This window comes from Andrena cerasifolii, chromosome 8 (genome assembly GCF_050908995.1).
Source record: "Andrena cerasifolii isolate SP2316 chromosome 8, iyAndCera1_principal, whole genome shotgun sequence".
Taxonomy (NCBI): domain Eukaryota; kingdom Metazoa; phylum Arthropoda; class Insecta; order Hymenoptera; family Andrenidae; genus Andrena; species Andrena cerasifolii.
The window spans coordinates 154,086-177,675 of NC_135125.1; the positions used below are offsets into that span (position 1 = coordinate 154,086).

Genomic DNA, 23,590 nt, shown 5'->3' on the forward strand with positions numbered 1-23,590 from the left:
GTAAAGTAAAAGAAATCACAGACTATTTATGGATGAGAAGGGAAACTGCAGGGATATTTATCACTATACATGGGAAACCAGTAGGCGAGGAAAGTACGGAATTCATGAATAGGGAACAAATTAAAATTACCTTACCCCTGCCACTCCAGGCAGGAAGTATAATAGAAATTCCCAAACCAGGACGAACCATCTTAGGGATGGTAATGCCAGATCCTCCAAACGAAGAAGCCTATCATACCATAATTAGGCACCTGCATAATAAATTAACACAAAATAACATTAACAAAATCTCACTACCCAAAACAGAAATTAATATATCTTGGAAAAAATTAAAACAAATGATCACCCTAAGGTTCCTACAAACAAATATCAGCATCACAATCTGCAATGGCACTGTACAGCTGCCATCAGAACAAGATCGTCCAACAATAATTAGAGAAAACCACGAGTCACCAGTAGGAGGACATAAAGGGGTAACCAAAACCTATAACAGAATTAGAAACCTGTACCATTGGCCAAACATGAAAAAGGATGTAAGGCAACACATTAAAACATGCATAAGTTGTCAAAAGAAGAAACTAGTACGAACTAAAACAAAAGAACCCATTGTTGTGCCCAGGCAACGCCCAAGCACACGTGTCACGCGACATATTATACTTCATATTAACCATTATACTACTCCAGAACGTTCGAGACGTTCCTAAGCAAAATCAGTTGCGAGGCAAAGCGCGAAACTACAAAATCAGCGAAATTGCGAGCGTTGCAACGTGACCATGCACGGCAACGCGAAGCGACGGCACCACGCCCAATAGCGCAATAAAAACCGATTTGCCGCCGCAAATCGGGAGACTCTAGAGCCGACTCTCGACCAGTTAACACGGTTAATTCCTACTTGTACACTCCGGTCTAGTTTAAGTGTTTTTGAATAAAGACTTAGTCTTTGGGTTTAATCACACTTGGTGTAGTTCATCCGGTGGATTCTCATCCTTTAATCACTCCCGAACCCACGATTACGCCAGATCCCGTACCAGCCTTGCGAGCCATCACGCAGGGCACAACAAAATTGGTGGCAGCGGTGGGATCTGCATCGTAAAGATTTTACCGAGCCTTGACGCAACCGATTGATCGACGTCGACTGAGGTTGAACTACCTCCGACAAGATTATTGGATCATCGCAATCTCGTAGGCCAAAACAGGCCATCGTCGCTACCGAGGTAGCACAGAGGACCGAGGAACGGCCTTTGAGAAGACGTTCGACGCAGCCCGAACGACGACGAGCCTGGTGTCGAGTAAAATCAGCCTGAGAGTGAACGGGTGAAACTACCGTCTATCAAACACCAAATCCATCTACGAGGACGTCACTGATCTGAGGATCAGGACGCACGAGAGGACTTGGAGACCGAGGAACCTGTAGGAGCCGCACCTGAAGGACGGACGGAGAGCCGTTCACGGGAAGCAGCCGTCGGAGCACGCAGCGAACAGCTGTACGAATCGACCTTGCTGGGTCCAGTTTCAGCTTATCACCGCCGTTGGTTCACAGACGAGAGGACGCCTGACCGAGCCGACGACATGTGGTTGCGAGCAGCCTTGTGAGTAACAGAATAGCGCAAACGTACATATTGTAAACCAGAGTCCAATATAAAAATAGAAACGGTACATGCATGTCTATAGAAGAAGAACGCGCAAATCGATTCAAACTCCCGGGTCAAAGAAGTTTGTCGAGATCATTCGAATCATTTTTCAATAAAAAGCTAACTTTCGAACGCGAAGAATTAGACCTTCTACCTTCTATAGACCATCCAAGATCGTCTCGCCGAACACTTCGACCGCCGCCGTTGCGACTAAGCGTTAGAAAAGACGACGATTCAAGTGCCGAATCGTCTCCGGAAAACTTTGTAACACCGAATAGAGAATACCCGATCGTGCTAGCGGATTTTAGTTTGTTGGACATAGAAGGAACAGAAGAAAGCGAAATGTCGCTAAACGCGGGAAGTAGCCTCCCGGTACCAAACGTAAAATTATTATCTACCGCGCTGTCGTTAGTCGACAAATTCGTAGGAAAATCGTCAGACGAACTTGCAGAATTTTTGAAGTCTTATACAAGCGCCTCGGAGTTTGTCCCCGCGAATGAATTGCCACGATTCATGAAAACAGTGATAGGTACAAAAATTAAAGGCAAAGCAGCCAAGGTATTAGAGTACAAAGATATAGATACTTTCGATAAATTAAAGGACATCTTAACTTCACTATTCGTAGACAAAAGATCAATAGGAGCAGTTGGAGCAGAGTTTCATGCCTGCCACCAACGAGAAGGCGAAAGCGTAAAATTATTCGCGTGTAGAGTAGAAGAATTAGCTGGGGAATTATCGGAACTATCGGTAACACCAGGGAACAGCGACGAAGTAAATAACGCGTTAACAGAATCAGTGCAAGAACGCGCCCTCGATGTTTTCACCCTCGGGTTGAATTTAAAACTGAGAACGATCATAAGGTCTCGAAATTACGCAACGCTAAATGCAGCTATCGCCGCAGCTATAGAGGAGGAACAAGCGATGGGTCTAAACACCTCGCGAAATTTTAGGAAGCTCGATGATCAACCCAAAAGAAGAGAAGGATCTAACGTACCGCGCTGCGAACGCTGCAATAAATTAGGGCATTTGGCGAGGAATTGCTATACGCGATTAAGCATGCCGCGAATAAACTATCAGCCGCAACAGACGCACATAAAAAGGGAAGTACAGCGCGTCACAGTAGTCTGCCACTATTGCAAGAAACCAGGACACCAAATCAGGGAATGCAGGGCCAGAGAAAGGGCAAACGAACGAGAAAATAGACCGCGCTATACAAACACGAGTTACAGGCGCGACGACTCCAGACAGAATTTTAGCAGAACTCCGGGCCGAGAATCACATAGCGGGAATCGAGATTACCCAAACACGGGCCACGGGACAACCGACGATAGACAGACTAACACAGGGCCTAGAGTGGATTCGTATCGAGCGAATCTAGTAATGACTTCCAAAATAGAAAACACCGTCGAAATCAGAGCATCAGAACTAGTAAAAGGAAAAGCGAGCCTGCTAGTCGACACCGGTGCCGATATTACACTAATAAAGATAGGGAAGGTGCTGGGCGACGTCCACGCCCAAGACGAAATAGTGTCCTTGCGAGGAATAGCCCCAATGGAAATCAAAACGCTGTGCCTAATACAATTAAACGTAGAGGTCGGAAACAAACTCATAACGCATCCCTGTCGGTTAGTGAGAGATGACTTCCCATTAGAAGCAGACGGAATTCTGGGACAAGATTTCATGACTAAGCACGACGTATGCATTCGGGCAAATCAAGGAATAGAATTGTACGGAACACGGTTCCCCTACTCTGGAGGAGGCAACGTAACATTAAAACCGCGATCAGAAACAATTCTCTTAGCCAAAACGACGGAAAAAGGAGAAGGAATAGTAGAGGGACAGCCGATCAAGCCAGGAATACTCATAGGGAACTCATTAACGATAGGCAATGACGGAAAATGCATAATAAGCATAATGAACACCACAGCAGACGAAGTTCTTATCAGTACGCCGACCGTGACATTAGAATCACTGACGAGCAAAAACGTTGACCCGACGGACGCGACCTGCGACAAAGATCGCGACACGCCGACACATATGGTACACGCTGTACACGGGAGAAATAGAATGCAAATCTTGCGCGAAAGCCTCAGGACCGAACACTTAAATAGCGAAGAAAAAACCAGCTTACTCGAGCTCTGCGAAAAATACAATGAAATATTCGGATTAGAAGGAGACAAACTAGGATACTCCAAAAAAGCGGAACACTCAATTACTCTAACCCAAGGTACTAAACCTATATACGTGAAGCCGTATAGACTACCTCAAGCGCATACGGAAGAAGTAGATAAACAAGTTCAGGAAATGGTAAAAGAAGGAATAATTAGACCAAGCGCCAGCCAATGGAACGCTCCCTTGCTAGTAGTCCCGAAAAAACCAGATGCTACAGGTAAACGCAGGCTAAGAGTGGTAGTAGATTTCAGAAAGGTAAACGACGCGACGATAGGCGATTCGTATCCCTTGCCGAATATAACAGATATTTTAGATCAATTAGGCGGAGCAAAATATTTCTCAACCTTAGATTTAGCTTCAGGGTTCCATCAAATAGCTATGAAGGAGGAAGATCGTGAAAAAACCGCATTCTGGACGCCATACGGACATTTCGAGTATAATAGAATGCCATTTGGGCTTAAAAACGCTCCCGCGACATTTCAAAGGTTAATGAACACCGTACTGTCAGGCTTACAGGGAATAAAATGTTTCGTGTATTTAGACGACATAGTCGTCTACGGACGCTCATTGAAGGAGCACCAAGAACGATTAAAACTCGTATTCGAACGCATACAAGAAAGTGGCCTAAAACTTCAACCCAACAAGTGCGAATTCCTACGCAAAGAAACAATATACCTAGGACACATAATAACCGAAAACGGCATCAAGCCAGACCCATCTAAACTAGAAGCTGTCCGAAGCTTCCCGGTACCTAAAGGAATAAAAGACGTGCAATCCTTTTTAGGCCTAGCTGGATATTATAGGAGATTCATAGCGGAGTTTTCACAGATTGCAAAACCTTTGACACAACTGTTAAAGAAAGACCAAGCATTCAGATGGACTGCACAGGAGCAGAAAGCTCTCGAGATTCTAAAAGAAAAATTAACGACAGCACCAGTATTGCAATATCCAGATTTCTCAAAACCGTTTGTTCTAACAACAGACGCTTCCGGAAAAGCGATAGGAGCAGTATTATCGCAAGGAAAAATAGGACAAGATTTGCCAATAGCGTACGCGAGTAGAGTATTGAATAAGGCGGAAGAGAATTATAGCACCATCGAAAAGGAATTGTTAGCCATCGTATGGGCAACGCAACACTTCAGACCATACGTATACGGCACTAAATTCAAAATCGTGACGGACCATAAGCCACTCACTTGGCTTTTCAACGTAAAGGACCCCGGTTCTAGATTAATGAGATGGAAGTTGAAATTAGCAGAATACGACTATAGCATCGATTATAAGGCCGGAAAAACGAATAGGAACGCGGACGCCCTTAGCAGAATGTTCGCGATAACGCGCGGAGTGAAACAAAAGATCGACAACGAAACAATAGCCGGCGCCAGCGAAGACGACAGTGAACAAGAGAAGCCCCGATCGAATGGAGAAACGGACAACGCAACATACACGGAGGACGAAAAACTTCGAGTGCTACGCGAATTCCACGACACACCTCTGGGTGGACACTTAGGGGTAAAACGGACCCTAGAACGCATAAAATTAAATCATTCGTGGCCAGGAATGCGACAAGACGTAGAAAAGTACATCTCTAGATGTGAAAAATGCCAAAGAAATAAGCTATCGAGAATAACCAAAGCCCCCATGGTTATTACAGACACTCCCACGGAACCATTCGAGAAATGCGCACTAGACATCGTAGGACCTTTACCCGAGACCGGCAGACGAAACAAATACATATTAACCTTTCAAGATCTTTTAACCAAATTCAGTAAGGCCATACCCCTCGAGAACCAAGAAGCGGATACCGTAGCTAGAGAATTCGTTACTAAAATAATTTGCGAATACGGCATTCCGCAGCGAGTACTAACAGATCAAGGAACTAATTTTCTAAGCCAAGTCTTTAAAAACGTATGTAGGTTACTAAAAATCGACAAAATCCAAACTACAGCCTACCACCCCCAATCGAACGGAGCGCTAGAAAGAAGCCACCGCACGCTGGCAGAATATTTAAAGAACTATATCGCAGAAGACCAGACTGACTGGGATGAATGGCTACCGTACGCGATGTTCACATACAATACTACCCCTCACACGTCTACTAGCTACACGCCCTACGAACTCGTTTTCGGAAGACAAGCTTCCTTACCAACCTCATTAAACCAAGCACCGCAACTAACATACACCTACGACAAATACGCTGAAGAATTACGCGAAAGACTACGGTCCACGAATAGCATCGCGCGCGAAACTATAGGGATCAATAAGGACAAGTCAAAAAGGCAATATGATAAAAGGACAGCTAACAAATTTTTCAAAATTGGGGAGCAAGTACTCCTACACGACGAGACAGTGAGACGCGGACGATCGAAAAAACTAACACCCGCGTGGATAGGACCCTACTCAATTCAAAACACGCACGACAATAATAACTACACTATAGGAAAGGGACGAAAAACGCGCCGCGTACACGCAAACCGGTTAAAACACTTCATAGAATAGGACAGGAACAAGGAAACGGTCGCAGTAGTGAAGGAAAGTAACGGTACGCAGACAAACTATTGAAAAAAAAAAGGGAGGAGAAAAAATTTATTCAATTTAGGATATATGAGTCCAAATTAATATGTGTGTGTGTCACCCCCCAAGCGCGCCTATAATAGAAACCACGGACCTGGCCGCGTGAAGGGTTCCGGAAAACGATCGCCATGACGTTCTGGAACAATAACCAGACGCGGAATAACCAAAATAGAAAATTGCACTAGAAACAAAAAACACCTAACCGACAAAAACATTTGATACTCACCGTAAAGTGCCCGTATCCCCCACGCGTCCTCCGCGTCCAACCATTCAGCGTTTTCGGCGGCGATTTGACGCCGCGCCGAGCGGTACTCCCGCACCGCCCGCCTGTACCCAATACTCATAAACCCGGACGGCGCCGGATATTCCAAACACTAAAAATTTAAGAAAAGAGGAAACCAATTATAAAAACCCTACGCACTTCCACCAAAACACAAAACACCCAACAACTTGCACTAAACGTACCAGTAAAAACAGCGCGAGCTCGCGAGGAAGGCTTAAGAAACACAACATGATGTCGCAACTGATCACAACGGAATGAGAAGCGACGAGACAATCGAGTCTCTTGCAAGGAAGAACTGCCTTACGTTAACAAAATTTTATCTCGCGCACGCGAAAGACACGCAAGACAAGAGACTTCGCGACGAACAGAAAGATGCGTCGACTACACCTCGACATTATATTTTACAGGATTACCGTCCTACAATTGACGACACTACTCATAGGAGGAACAACCCCCGACACAGACTTCGCTATAAAAGAATTTCAAGATCACCCGGGCATTTACTTCGAAAACTTAGGCGATCTACAGATTTACCGGGATAGTTGGAAACTAATACTACACTTAGACATATCGTACATTTACCGACGCGAATCAAATCTCCAGGCAGCACTATATGACATACTTGCTCAGTGTAAAACACCTTCTACTAATAACTTACAAAAATTCTGTAAAACGTTTGGCACGAAAATTCAAAGCAAAGTAGACCGCGTAACCAAATTCCTTACTTACGTCCAACAAACCATAAGCTCCGCACCAAAACAGCGTCGCGGGCTAATAGACGGATTAGGTTACATAGGCAAATCACTCTTCGGACTAATGGATTCCGAAGACAGAAAGATAATCAACGACCAAATAGACTTCCTAAAAAGACAAGACAGTAGATTAAAGAATACAATCAAAGGGCAAATGCAAATTGTAAGAGCTAACGCCGAACTTCTAAATGAAACTATACACAACGTACAAGAAAATGAAAAAACCCTTTTAAACGCAACTTGGCAAATTCAATACTTACTACAACAGACGACTGACATTACTAGATTTCGAGAGACAATAGACGAAAACCTCATACTAATAAATAGCGTCGCGGAAACACTCCTGCGTGACACACAAGACTTGTTAGAATTCATAATGGATATAAAGAAAGGAGTCCTTAACCCACAATTAATGCCACCGGCACAAATCATAACATACCTCACTTCAGCACTCGCTCACATCCCGCAAGGATTAGACTTCCCAATCGGAATAAAACTAGAAAATATGCACGTCCTATACGACATCCTTACACTTTCCGCATTTTCGGATACGAAATCAATTACCGTAGTACTAGATATCCCATTGTTGAGCGCAAAGAAATTCAAATTAAGCAAGGTACACCCGGTACCCACAAAGGTAAACGATTCGTTCTACGCGTATATAGAACCCCTCGACTCATACGTGGTACTCGACACCTCGGTGCAAGATTACATACAACTAAGCAAACAAGACCTAACAGAATGTAAAACTATAAACGAGCTATATCTCTGCACCTCAAACCATCCAATGTTCAAAGCGATACCATACGGACCCTGCGAAGTACAGTTGTACACAAAATTGACGCAAAAACCGAACAATTGTAAAATACGAATCATGACACTGAAACACACGATCCTGATAGAATTACAACAACCGGGCACATGGATTTATATCGCACCGAAACAAATACAACTAGCAGTAACCTGCGGCGATAAAAACACAAACATGTATAGTATTAAGGACTCTGGTATAATAACGATAAGAAATAAATGTACTATCACTACCGCCGAATTTACGATAGAAACCGGAAAACAATACGGAATAGAAAAAACATGGAACTACTTACCTGGTTACAATTTGACACTAGACGAAATTACGTTTCCACAGACCACTGTAAATTCGTACCGACATACCAATTTTGAACTTAAAAGAATAATCAAACACCCGGAAGAATTAAATAAAGTTAGTAAAAAATTAGAAGACTTACAAAACGATTTAGAAAAACCCGAGATTATACCAACCGAGTATCACTATAGCTTCTTTACACTATCCTCTGTGACGGGATTTATCACAACTACACTATGTATGTTCGCACTTTACAAATGCATTGTACGCTGCAAAGCAAAAACACCACGACACTGTACCACAGACAACACGAGTCGCGACAAAACAACACAAAAACCCGAAGCGATAATCAAAATAGTTAGTAAGGAGGAAACGTCTTCCACTAATTCTCTTTAAAATATACCATTATAAGCTAGTTAAGAAAAACCACATGTAAGTCGATGATAACCAATCCAACCATTACGAGTTTTGGGATTTCCCTAAGATAGTTTATCATCGGCAGAAAAAGCTATGGCTTTTCCTCCCCAAGGGGGGAGGGATGTTGTGCCCAGGCAACGCCCAAGCACACGTGTCACGCGACATATTATACTTCATATTAACCATTATACTACTCCAGAACGTTCGAGACGTTCCTAAGCAAAATCAGTTGCGAGGCAAAGCGCGAAACTACAAAATCAGCGAAATTGCGAGCGTTGCAACGTGACCATGCACGGCAACGCGAAGCGACGGCACCACGCCCAATAGCGCAATAAAAACCGATTTGCCGCCGCAAATCGGGAGACTCTAGAGCCGACTCTCGACCAGTTAACACGGTTAATTCCTACTTGTACACTCCGGTCTAGTTTAAGTGTTTTTGAATAAAGACTTAGTCTTTGGGTTTAATCACACTTGGTGTAGTTCATCCGGTGGATTCTCATCCTTTAATCACTCCCGAACCCACGATTACGCCAGATCCCGTACCAGCCTTGCGAGCCATCACGCAGGGCACAACACCATGATAATAACAGATACACCACTAGACGCCTTTGACAAAATATCCATGGATATTGTGGGACCATTGCCACCCACAAGATCAGGAAAAACATATATACTTACCATACAGGACAATCTAACAAAATTTTCATTAGCAATACCATTAGTCTCATTCACAAGCGAAGAAATAGCCCAGGCATTCACCACACATTTCATATGCCAATACGGATGCCCAAAAGCCGTTCTCACAGATCAAGGATCTTCATTCATCAGTTCTCTCATGCGAAACTTTGCAAAGGCTTTCAATATCAAGCAATATAAAACTTCAGCATTTCATCCACAGTCAAATGGTTCCCTGGAAAGAAGCCATCATGTATTAGTTGAATATTTAAAACATTACATAACCAAAGAAAAACAATGGGATCAGTGGCTACCACAAGCAATGTTCTCTTATAACACTAGTATACACGAAGGTACTAAATACACTCCCTACGAATTAATATATGGTAAAAAAGCCAGACAACCATCAAGTCTAATACCAAATGATTCATTAACTACATATCCAGACTTTGTGGAGAGGTTAGTAACAAAGTTGCTCAACATTCGCGAACTAGGACGCCAAAATTTAGAAAACTCAAAATATCGCCAAAAACACTACTACGACCGAAAGGTATCCTCTGTTAATTACCACAAGGGAGAACAAGTACTGGTTTTAAAACCGAAAAGAGACAAATTCAGCGACGAATACGATGGGCCTTACACAATCATCGAAATTTTAAAAAACAACAATGTAAAGATAGCTGTGAGCCCCCGTCGAACTAAGGTTGTCCACAAGGACAGAATAAAAAAGGCCTATACGCCACCAGACTGCGCCGCCCCTAGGGACATTACGACAAACCATTAACAACTTCACAGCGCTAAATTTAAAAGTGGTGGGGATTACGAAAAAGGGCTCATTCAGGAAAGTGACACCCTCGAGAAAACCACGCGGAAAATCGCTTAAGAACAAAGAAGGGAAATAGGAGTCAAGACCGACCACTCAGACAGCCAAGGTAGGAACTATACAAAACACACATTAATAATAAAAAAGAAAAAAGGAATAAATTACAAATCGGGTTATTATAAAAACGTGGTGTGCCGGTACAGACGAAATGTCAAGAAAATCCGCCGAAGAAAAATGGATTAACCGCCCTCGTCCAGAAGACGACATTAAGGACCCAATGCAGAGACTACTAGAAATGGTCTGTTTAAAAGCAAAATGGCCAGGCTACAGGACCGACTGCAGCGATCTTTACAGAAGAAAGATCTGCTATCCCTGCTACAAAAATCTGAAGGCGGAGGACACCCAATATTATACCCCCGCAAGCCGGCACCTGCTTACCCTACGCAGGCATCTCATCAACTTTAAATACTGTTTGATCTGCACCAGGGAAATTTACAATTGGGGAGTCGCAGCCCAATGTTCGGACTGCGTCGATACCTTTTTTTGTTATGAGCCCGAGCAATAAGGAAGCTTTGGAGTTGGGGGTAGCTCTAAATGTACTAGGGAGAGAGGAACGGAGGCCTCCGCAATAAACACCATCATTTTTCTATCATACATACGTGTAAAAAAATTCAATTACCTTCCAAATAAATCCAACCATATCCTGCTACATATTCACGTAATATACTTCAACATTCCTGAAAAACCCTTAGCAACAACGTATAAGAGGGACAGCTATATACCGAGGTCAGTGAAGCCGCGATGTAAACAAACCGCGCATTCCTGAAACATAGAGAAACAAAGTCGCGTAATAAATAGAATAAGATAGAAGCATTTCAAGGAAACACAAACCCCAAACAGTAAGAAATAGCTTAACATTGCGAACAGAAAAGGACAGTAAAATTCAGGGGAATAGGTAGTCAATAAGGGGGACAGATTCAGCGTAAGGAGAACCACACATATATTTAAGGGACATCAGACAGTCAGGCTTCATTCGATATCAAGTATACGATACCACAGTAAGCAACTATCCTAAAATGCCTAAGCGATCGGGGAAAAAGATAAAACGAATACAGATAGCACATAAATTAGCAACATCAACGCCGTCAAGCGAAACATTACCCGGCTCTAAAAATTCAAAATCCATACCATGGAAACTAAAAAAAATAACAATACCAGAGGTCGATTGGCAACCATACGTGGGGATCACCCATTCCGATCCGCGACGGCGCGCATGGAAATATATATTCCTATTCGGGACCGGGAACGCACCACCTCCAACGACAGGAACGGCAACCAACGCTACCAAAAACACAGAAACGCTCCAGAAAATAGAAGAGGAGGTAGAGAACCAGACCTCTATACACGCAGTGCCCATACCTAAACCTACATCTCTCGGGACGAGAGAAAAACCAAGCGGCGAGATGTAACGTACCAATGCGAACCGCCCTACATTTTTTCGTTTTTCTTTACATATTAACCAATGTTCCTTTTCATTTCCATTTAATTTTACGCCTTGTATAGTTAGCACTAAGAATTCTCGAAACACTTGCGAGCGACATCCCATGCGGCGGGAAGACAGTGAATCTAGTGACGCACAACGCATGCGCATAACCGCGAATTCAAAGACTAACTCAGTGCCGCGCAGGAATCAAGCGCGCTTGCGCACACCGCACGAACAACCGGCCGCCGAATTATCCGAACGTACTACGCGAGTGGCGCGAACCGGACGTGAATTATAATTGGTGCGCGGAATCGCACAGCCGATGATTGGTACAACGAAGTACCGCGACTCGGTATAAATACCGGACCATCAGCAACGGGAAAATCAGACTTGGTTCTATCACCGAACCGCCGAGACCTAGGCAGCTTTAATTAGCTCCTTACTCGAGAAGAAGTTTATTTAAAACTCCAATTCTGATCCATCCTCTTGAGGCAGCTTTAATTAGCTCCTCAACCACAAACAATCCTTTCGAGGCAGCTTTAGATAGCTCCTCAACCACACTCAATCCTCTCGAGGAAGCTTTAGTTAGCTCCTCAACCACGATCAATCCTCACAAGGCAGCTTTAGCTAGCTCCTGCACTTTCTTTCAGGCAGCTTTAATTAGCTCCTCAACCACCAACCAAAGCCTATACGACTTCCTACTCCAAAGCGTGGGGCCAGCTTATAGGCACCAGAAGCATTTCAATCAGAGAGAAGGAATCCTCTCAAATTCTACGTTCGAATCGACCTAGCGTCATTTCCTGTTTTATCAACATAACAAACTCTATTCTTTATTACCGACCTAGCGTTAAAAACCAATCGCCGTGCGATACGTCATTACGTACCAACGTCCGTTCTATTGTAAAAACAAACTCAATTAACTGAGTACCACACATTTTCATTATAGACCTAGTGTCTCGACATTAATTTGAATAAACCATTGTTATTTACACGTTAAAAGGAGGACTCTCGTGTCTTGAAATTCATTTCTCAATCGCATGCCACCCGAACCAATCCCACAATTCACAGGTAAACCGCTCTACTTGTGAAAACTCCTGTAACTACGGCGACGTCCCGTACAAGAACGTTACACGCGTACATACCTCATATTGGATTGTTGATGATGTTGTTGTTGCTGCTGTTGTTAGCATTTATTTGGAAACCTACCATCGTTGTCGGCTGCGCAGGATGAATCGTTTAAGCTGTGTTTGTACATTTTAATGTGCACTATACTTTTGATGAAGTACCGTCTGTTCCGTTATAGTCACTGTAGCTACTGAGCGATTGATGGAATAGCGTCCGAGAACTCGGCTTAAATAGAGGTGCAATTGCCTCCCCCACCACAGCATTTTATTTTAAAGCTACCAATTTTTCCATAATGTTTTCCAATCTTAACATCGCAGCATATCGCGCGATTGTATGTAATTTGAGCCCCACCTTCAAGGATAAAAGTCTCGACACGTGTTGAATGTAATATAATATCTGTGAAAGCGCCGAATCTTAGAATTATGCGGTGTCAGCAGAAACTGTGTCGGATGATTTTGCGCGCTAATTCGTCATACGCGCGAATCATAGAAAGAATTATGCTGTATCGGCAGAAACTGCACAGAACCATGCTGGGACGGATCGTCGTTTTTGCATGCGGTACATTCGAGGGATGGCGGTACGCCAAAACAGTTAGGTAGAGATACCAAACCATGGTATCAGTCTTAAAACCGTGCTCTAAACTGCACAAAGCCTCAAATCGCTGCAACGTGTTGCGCGGAAAAGACATTACATTTCATTTACAACCATGGGAGAATTCGCGCAAGTAGGACGCCAATTGTTGGATCAATCTGCACGATTGATTTCACGCGAAGAGTACCTCGCGTGGGAAGAACGGCGCAACGAGTGCATCGAATCGTTGGAAGAACACAGCCGCGTGAAACGTCCTCGATTATCGATCGGTGTTCGACAATCATTGGTTGCTCGAATCGCGCGGCTCGAAGGACTGAAATATTCGTTGCGCGGTCGTTTCGTGCTCGAAGGTGCCGGACATTCGAGTACGGGACATTTGTGGCGCGAAATAGTCACTGCTTTCGATAGTCGCGTGTTAACTGGTGTCGTGCTAAATTTGAACTATATCGAGCCGCGCAACTTCCTCCAGGATGCGGGGGCCATCATGCTGGAGCATGTGCGGGGTGCTTTGAGGAAACGTCGAAGCCTCAAAGTAAACACTGTGTTCAACGGCGAATTTGTGGCGGGTGACAAGCATGCTTGTAAAAGCATCAATACCCGGAACTGCGAACTCTTCGGTGCATCCGATCTGCAGGAGTGGTACCAACGATGTGTCATCGAACCCACCCTGGCATCGTTGGAAGAGTTCCAGGAACGCGACAGCGGATGGGCACTATCGCAAATCCTCAATTTGATCGTCAACGTGAATAAGTACAATCCGCTGCGCGCAGGGTGCCACTTCAAGTTGCCGCGGGAAATATTGATGAAGAAAGCGACAATTAGCGTGCGATCTGAGGATAACGCCTGTTTCGCATGGGCAGTGGTCGCAGCTCTCCATCCAGCCGAAATACACGTTGATCGCTCAAGTTCATACCCCAACTATGCATCCGTGCTAAATCTCCTGGGCATTGAGATTCCAATGTCCCTGGAGCAGCTTGGGAAGTTTGAGTGGCAGAACGACATCTCCGTCAACGTGTACACCTTCGAGATGGAGAAAGGATCGACGGTCTTTCCGCTGCGCCTCACCAGCCAAAAGAGGGATCGACACGTCAATCTGCTCTACACGCCGAATCATGAGCACGGCGACGTAGGGCACTTTTTGCTGATCAAGGACTTATCCCGGCTGGTGGGTGCACAGCTGAGCAGACACAAAGAAAAAAAATTCATCTGCGACCGGTATGTATATAAACTTATTGAAAAAAATTAAATAAAAAATTTTTGATTTTTTGCAGATGCATGCACTACTATGCATCTGCCGAGAAGTTGGAGGACCATTCGCTGGACTGCGGGCAAATGAATGATTGCGCCATCCTGTTGCCCAGCGAAGGAAACAATCTGCTCAAATTGAGCAACCACTGTATGAAGGAGCGACTCCCCTTCGTGGTGTACGCCGATCTCGAGTGCATCATTGAAAAAACAGAGGACAATCACCGAATGGATTAAATAGATACTAAATTGCGCGCGTATCAACACCATAAAGTGCACAGCATTGCACATTATATGCATTGCTCGTACGATACATCACTGTCGACGTATCGATGTCGCCGCGACGCGGATTGTGTTTCATGGTTCGTCAACGAACTGGAAAATTTTGCAAACTTCGCCAAACCCATTCTGGTCAGTAATGTTCCCATGCTTGATTTAACTCCTGAACAATGGACGACATTTCGCGATGCAACACACTGTCATATTTGCGAAGAACCATTCAAGGCTGAAGATGTACGAGTTCGCGATCATTGTCACCTATCCGGACGATTTAGAGGTCCAGCACATTCGGAATGCAATTTAAATTATAAAAACGCGTTTTACATCCCAATAGTTTACCATAATTTATCCGGTTACGATTCGCATTTCATTATCGAGGAAATAGCTACCGCTTTCGAAGGCCACGTTGACGTATTGCCCATAACGAAAGAAAAGTACATTTCATTCACAAAAAATGTTGAAGATGCGGCTGGCTCAGACTCGCGAAATTGTATTAAATTGCGATTCATCGATTCGTACAAATTTCTCAATACCAGTCTCGACAAATTAGCATCTTTTCTTAGCGCGGATAAATTAAAAATTTTACGATCCGAATTTGAATCATTATCCACCGAGGATTTCAATTTATTGACACGAAAGGGTGTCTTTCCATACGAATACCTAGATTGCGCGAACAAGCTGCAGGATCCATGCTTGCCAACGCGCGAGTCATTCAACAGTTCGTTAACGGGTGAGACTGCATCCGAGAGCGATTACGCGCACGCCGAGACTGTCTGGCAGCGTTTCGGGATTAGAACCTTGGGCGAATACAGCGACTTGTATTTGAAAACAGATGTCTTGTTATTGGCAGATATTTTTGAAAATTTTCGCGAAAGTTGTATCAAGAGTTACGGATTAGATTCAGCGCATTATTATACTTTACCTGGTTTCACGTGGGATGCCATGCTAAAACATACCAAAATTACATTCGAATTGCTCACTGACGTCGATATGGTCATGTTTATCGAATGCGGTATACGCGGGGGTTTAAGCCAATGTTCCGGAAAATGCGCACACGCCAATAACAAGTACATGTCATGTTACGACCCATCGGAACAGTCATCGTACTTGATGTACTTTGACGTGAACAATTTGTACGGATGGGCACTGTGCCAGCCCCTACCATACGCCAAATTTCAATGGGTCGAAGATATCACAACTTTTAACGTGTCTTCGATCGCTGTCGATTCGCCCACGGGATACATTCTCGAGGTAGATCTGGAATATCCGCAACATCTGTACGACTCTCACGCCGATCTACTGTTCTGCCCGACGCGTGCCAAACCACCGGGCAGCCGACAGGATAAGTTACTCGCGACGGTATAAGATAAGCATCGTTATGTTATCCATTATCGCAACCTGCAGCAGTGCACGAGTCACGGTCTTCGTATTAGAAAGATACACCGCGTGCTTCAATTCGTTCAATCTCCCTGGCTCCGCGATTACATCGAACTCAATACACGGTTTAGAACAAGCGTGACAAACGACTTTGAAAAAAATTTGTACAAATTGATGAACAACGCGGTATTCGGTAAAACTATGGAAAATGTGCGAAATCAGATGGACGTAAAACTTTTAACACATTGGGAAGGGCGATATGGCGCCGAGGTAATGATCGCGAAACCGAATTTCCACAGCAAAAGTGTTTTTTCTGAAAATTTAATCACCGTTGAAATGCGAAAACTCGAGGTGAAATTCAACAAATCGATATACGTGGGTATGTGCATTCTGGACATATCAAAAATTTGTTTGTACGAATTTCATCACGAGTACATGTCTCCACTGCATGGTCAAAAATGTAAAAAACTATATACAGACACAGACAGTCTCATTTATCATATTCGATGCGATGATACCTACGAGTCCATGAAACATAATATCGATAGATTCGACACAAGTGATTATCCCATCGAGAATGCATATGATATGCCGCGCTTAAATAAGAAGGTCCCGCGGCTGATGAAGGACGAAAATAACGGTGTGATAATGACCGATTTCGTAGGTCTTAGAGCGAAAATGTATGCACTTCGCGTAGACGGCAAAAAAGATACGAAAAAGGCGAAAGGCGTCAAGACCAACGTCATAGCCAGGACGATAACTTTCGACGACTACGCGCAGTGTTTTCAAAAGGAGATCGAAATAGTTCGCACACAATCATGCATACGGTCTAAATTGCATAAAGTGTACACCATTTCGGAATCCAAAATCGCTCTAACTCCATACGACGACAAGCGGTATATCTTACCCGATTCGACCGACACTCTGCCCTGGGGACAGTATAAAATTCCGTTGTAAAATTCCATTATAAAAATATCATTATAAAAAAAAGATATTTGAACTTGATGAAACTACACATCATGTTGATACGAAGTTTTCAAATTTGCGAGCGAGTTATAGCGGTGCGATGTCGTCGATGAAACTTCAGACTCGTGCTGCGCTGTTAAAGCTATACGTGATAGTGAATATTTCGATGATAAAACTCTCTTGTTGATTGCGAACTGCTGGCATGTGCCTTTGAATATTATCGACGGCACTTGCAGCAAAATGTTAAATAAATTGTTCACATATGAATAACATTGTATTTATTGAACCATGTATCATTATTATTATTTTACAATACATTATTTTTATTTATCTAAGAATTGTGTTATTTATCAAACTCTAACCACTTGACGTATACCTTATTCCCCTTTCTACGCAGTACTTTTTCCACTAGATACACATCAGGATCGATGACGCGTTGCAACTCGTGTTCATAAAATCCCCCAGCAACAGGTTTTCCGCAGGAATCGACGAGCACATACGTCGCGGGATTAGTTGTCTGTACTTTGGCTATCTCGAACACCTCCGTTGTCCAATTCAGTGTATAGCCTTTGTCGAAGATGGTTTTAAATTTGCTCACGCGGACAAACTCGCCAAACTCGAAACTTGCTGTACACGGTAGCTAGCAGCTTGTCGGCGATCGCAGGGGTAATATCGCAAGGACGCATTCCGATGGTTCTATGTTTTCGCGCGTTATACTCTGCAAGTAGACGCGGGAGCGAATCGGTCCATCTATAGGTTCCATTCAGCGTAAACAGTTTCCACATATTGTTCTTCAAAGTTCGATTGAAACGTTCTACGACGGAGGCCTTCATCGCCGAATACGTTGAATAATGATTAATGTTGTGCTTTTTCAAGAGTTTCTGCACATCGGTGTTGTAAAATTCTTTTCCTCGATCGGTTTGCAAATTTTTCGGATATCGATCTCTAAATATCTTTGCAAACGCTTTAGTCACCTCAGCGCCACTTTTAGTCTTGAGCGGCAACGCCCATGCATACTTGCTCAACAAATCGATGACGGTGAGTATGTAGTGGTGACCCTGGTTGAATCGCGAGTATGGACGCATTTCTACAATGTCAGCTTGCCACAGATCGTCGTATCCACGCACTATGACGCGCCTCCGAGGAAAATGTCTTCGAGCTGGAGCGTGCAATTCCTCCACAAGTTGTAGCTTTTGTGGCCATGGTTTTCTTCTTCTTTACTCTTCGATTCCGATAATGGCTGCATGTGTGATCGCATATGTATCTTTGCCACGAATGATGCGATAATTATCGTGTACGTGCATTATGTGCTCTCCACCGCCCCAAGGAAATTCTGGACAAGTTCAACCGTCTCGCATGATTCTCCTTCGCATTGTTGCTGCGGGATAGGATTCAATGCTTGCGATATCTTTTGAACGCTGTTTTGCAACGTCAGCATATCTCTCTGAAACGCGACCAGCTTCATCTCTAATTCTTCCTGCTGCTCTCTCAAAAGTTTAATGCTCTTTTTCACGTATAGTTTATTGACGGCATCTGTGTCGGCCACCGGCTGAGCTACGCGTCGTATCTTGCGCGATTTTGTATCAAAGTCGGCACCGGTCACGCAAAAAGCGTTATCACGCATAAAATTTCGAAGCATGCCGCTCCATTTGTAATAGTCCATTGTAGCTGCTCCACTCTTCTCGAGCGATACCCCAAATTTGTTGATCGGCATTTCGACGCATACAGTGCACATCATCGGCGTGCGGTTTAATTTATAATGAGGCCTGCCTCGCGGAGTTCCTCGATAATCGATAGAATTTCGTTGTCGTGCGAGTTGTTACCCGCCTGACGCGACGCTTCCAGCAAACGCAATCGATCCACCAGCTCGTTGGGATCATCCCAGTGCACGTAATCGACCTTGTTATCGTTTACCACCATGACTCGCGGTGTCCTTAGACCTTTCCCCGCTTTACTGGTCAATACACGGGGTAGTAGTGGCGCAATTACATGTTTGTACTTGTATCCCTTGTTACCCAATATGGGATTTTGTGCGCTATGGCCACGTCTGTGAGCATTCGTCATCAGCAGTATACTTTTGTATTTTTGATTATCAGCATCTGTGTATATAGCATCATCGGGAATTCTCTTGAAAATCAGTCCCAGCAGGGGGCGTTCCTCCGTACCTTTCACCATCTATGATTATATTATCATCCTTGTCCATATCAAAAGCCTTATCCCCAAGTATCATTCCACTACCACCAAAGTGTACACCGTACACATAATCTATGGTCGTATCCCTATCACCACTTAGGATTGCGCTCATGTATTTTTGTCCCAGCGGACCGAAATGGTTGCGAAACGTTTCTTGCCCCTCGGATGTTTGGAGTTGCTCTCTAATAGATGCTGCAAGCGACTCATCGGCAGAAGTTTCATACACGTCTTCGTCATCATTGGTTGTGAGCAACTGTACATCGGGAAATGTATTTATTGACGCAGGAGGAACCGTGGAATCGTTTGATGTGACATTCAACCGTTTCCGCTTCGATTGAACTGGTGTGGAGGTTACGAGCGAATTTTCCAATGACATGTATGACTGTTTACTATTTCTTTTAAGCGATGCGATCCATTTCGACCGGATTTTTGTTTTAGGCGTTAATGTTTCAATGCTCATACTCGTCGCAGGTGATATGTCAGCTTCTGTCTCAGCAGTATTTTCCACAATATGTTTTAAGGGCTCGGTAATAGGTTTAAAGTATCTTTCCAGCGCGATATCTTCATCCATCTTGTCAGTCTTCAAAGACTAATGTTTCCTGCGAATGGATTCGCTGGTTTTTGCAATTTCCATCGCTATTCTCCCACGATCCTTAATCTCCTGACTACTAATCATCATTGTATCGCAGACGTTGCTTTCCCACCGATGTGTTGACGACAAATGAACATTTCACGGTACCGCAAACTCTTTAAAACCCTTTTTATAACGACCATTAGACATCGCGCTATCCTTGTCTATTACCACGAAACCATACTCCCGTTGCCAACAATTACGACACAAAGCGCAGAAATCCATGTAAGACATATCAGTGTTTACATGATCGTTGTACACATGTTTCAAGTTGGTACCATCCTGCTTAAAAAGTATCAACAGATTCGCATTGTCGCGTATAAGATGTTTGGGAATCTTTGCATACGTCTGATAGAGATAGAAGCAGTCAACGTTCGAGTGGCTCCCCATTGCAACGTATTCCCTTATCGTATCTTGCTTGTCGCATGCCACGTCATCAAAGATAAAAATGGAATTCGGAAGCGATTCGCTCGGTGGGATGACGTCACTGTTATTCGAAAACGTAAAGTAGCCAATTTCATCTATCGGAGTCAATAAATTCTCCAAATACTTATAGTTTGGCTGTTGCAATGACTTGGAATACACGTACACGTTCTCGAAGCCACAAATGAGGCAGCGTATAGTGTTTGGTAGCATGCTACCGTGTCTGCGTCTCGTTTTCGAGGACATCATTTGCGATTTATCATCAAAATTTGTCACGCGTATCGTCACAGGTTGTCGCACGAATCGCATCCTCTCCGTGAACTGCGAAAAATGATTTTGATACATCGAAGCTGCGGTGCGCTCTATTTATAGGCTCGCGCCAGAGCAAAACAGCTCATTATTCAAAATGCTTCTGATCCTGTCGGATAATTGTGATATTCGAGACCTTACCGCTGAGCAGTTGAAATATATACCAAAGATTATTCTACTGCGAGAGTTTGGCAGACACATCGATCAGTTGTGGGACAGACTCCCCGAGCATATAAAAGCCGATTCTGAGGTTCAGCAGTATCGACGGTGCTTGGAACATTATAATCGCCCTTGGCAGCGAACGCATATCGATGGTCCAGCACCATTGATTAAAAACTGCAGCGAATGTCGCCGAAGAGAGTAAAGAAAGGTTGTGGTCTGTTAAATCGGGCGATAAAAGCGTTACCTATCGAATTACATATTCCGGGATATCAGTTTTGTGGTCCAGGAACTCATATGACAAAACGATTGGCTAGAGGCGATCGTGGTATCAATCCGTTAGACGCAGCGTGTCGCGAACACGATATTGCATATTCGCGTAGCAACGACCTCGGTGAAAGGCACGCGGCAGATAAGGTTCTCGCCGACAAAGCGCGAAAACGCATCGTTGTGCGAGACTCGACTTTGGGTGAAAGAGGTGCTGCTACAGCTGTTTGGGCAGCTATGAAAGCTAAGACGAAAATCGGAATGGGGATGAAAATAAAAACCCGCAAAAGGACTGTAAGGAGAGCATCGCAGAAGGGGATTCTTCCGGTGGCAAAACGAGGTGGCATATTACCACTTCTCCCGCTGCTAGGTGTTCTCGGATCATTAGCCGGTGGAGCAGCGGGGATCGCCAAGGCGGTAAACGATAATAAGGCGGCGCAACATCAGCTGCAGGAAATGCAGCGTCGTAATCGCACCATGGAAGGTCGCGAAATTTATCTCGCACCATACAAGCGCGGACAGGGAATATCGAAACGAAAAAAAAACGTCGAAAAGACAATAAAAATGGCTGAGGGCGTAACTACAAATGCGCAATTCGAGGAGTTGGTAAAACGTATGCGTATTCCATTCTTTAGAGGTGTTTTTATGCGCAATGCACTACCTGTTGGAGGAGTACGTCGAAACGAGAGCGGTATCGTGAATTTGGACAATATCGAGGGACCGAGGACTCATTGGGTGGCGTATGCGAAGAGGGGGCGTCGAGCTGTATACTTCGACTGCTTTGGCAATCTTCGACCGCCTAAGGAATTGGTACAATATCTGGATAAAGATATCGTGAAAATCGAATACAATCATGCGCCTTATCAGGTATACAATCAGAGCAATTGTGGTCAACTATGTCTACGCTTTCTACAAACGATTGGCCGCAAATTTAAGGATTGACATCTCACCACTTTGATTCAGTACGAGTCCAGTCGTACAGCTTGGAATATGTCGTTAACATTCACTCTAACCGGCAAGAGTAGCACCCTCGCGGTGAGCTACTTTCCGCCCATAGATTTGAGCGACGATGATTACGAGCTTGGCTTAACAACCCTTGAAACTTACCATACAATACCCAACATCGACTCGAGCAACGATAAATTCTACTTCACCACAAACTATGGGACCAACAACAGCGTCGACACCAGCCATGAATACATTACGATTCCCCACGGTTCAAACGAATTAGACGCCATTGCCAAGTATTTGAAACAGCGATTACTCGAGCGGTAGCCTCAAAATCTCGATAGCACCGATGCCAACGATGGCGGCGACAACGATGAGTATCCTATAGTGTTGCGCCCCAACAACAACATCATGAAAAGTGAGCTGTACTGCTTGTTCGTTATAGACTTTACGAAGCCCAATAACATTGGATCGTTACTGGGATTCTCGACGAATCGCGTATTAGAACCGGGACAGTGGCACGAATCGGACGATCCGATTAATATTATGAATGTGAACATTATTCGCATAGAATGTAGCGGGACCGCTGGCGCGTACAGCAATGGGAAGCGCGTACATACGATACATGAATTTTCTCCCAGAGTACCGCCGGGATATAAGATATCGGAAACGCCCGCGCAGATCATTTACCTTCCAATCACCGCACAGGTCATTTCGGATCTAACGATACGCGTTGTGGATCAAGACGGACGGTTGCTTGATTTTCGAGATGAAGAGATTACCATCAGACTGCACGTACGACGACGTCGATGATAATACATGTAGTGCGGCCGAATGATATGCTTGTGTTGAACGACTCCAGAAACACGTTTCTTCCAAACGAAATTGTTTGCAACAACAACAACAACAACAAGAACAACAACTGCAACAGCTCTGATTACGCTAAAAAGAAGAGGCTCAGTGCTGCGAACATTGCATTTTTGAAATCGCTGGGATTCATTGTACGCAATTAAGTTGAAAAATGACCGACATTCTAAGCATTGGCGCGAAGCCGACGTTTGATGAACGCATCGTCAAAGCTTGAGAATCACACATACAACCCTTACGTCAACACGACGTTTGGATACAGCGATGAGATAAGAATACCTATACAGCAACAGGA

General features: G+C 44.1%; 2 protein-coding genes across 2 annotated transcripts; both read left to right on the top strand.

Annotated features, from left to right (window-relative positions):
• The first annotated feature begins 1,365 nt into the window (after positions 1-1,365).
• Positions 1,366-9,484, top strand: LOC143372123 (uncharacterized). Its single transcript, XM_076818047.1, has 2 exons — positions 1,366-1,589; positions 7,068-9,484. Exons 1-2 carry the CDS (start codon positions 1,570-1,572, stop codon positions 8,911-8,913), a joined length of 1,866 nt encoding a protein of 621 aa, XP_076674162.1. The 5' UTR covers positions 1,366-1,569; the 3' UTR covers positions 8,914-9,484.
• A 3,783-nt stretch (positions 9,485-13,267) lies between these two features.
• LOC143372421 (uncharacterized) lies at positions 13,268-22,892 on the top strand. The gene is made up of 2 exons (XM_076818566.1): positions 13,268-14,846; positions 22,874-22,892. The coding sequence occupies exons 1-2, from the start codon at positions 13,747-13,749 to the stop codon at positions 22,890-22,892; spliced, it is 1,119 nt and encodes a 372-aa protein (XP_076674681.1). The 5' UTR covers positions 13,268-13,746.
• The last annotated feature ends 698 nt before the right edge of the window (positions 22,893-23,590 follow it).

Bases quoted from the DNA above. Each gene is read 5' to 3' on its own strand.
- LOC143372123 (XM_076818047.1), top strand. From the start codon at position 1,570: ATGTGGTTGCGAGCAGCCTT. The intron at 1,590-7,067 runs GTGAGTAACAGA...TATATTTTACAG, and splicing joins ATGTGGTTGCGAGCAGCCTT to GATTACCGTCCTACAATTGA.
- LOC143372421 (XM_076818566.1), top strand. From the start codon at position 13,747: ATGGGAGAATTCGCGCAAGTAGGACGCCAATTGTTGGATCAATCTGCA.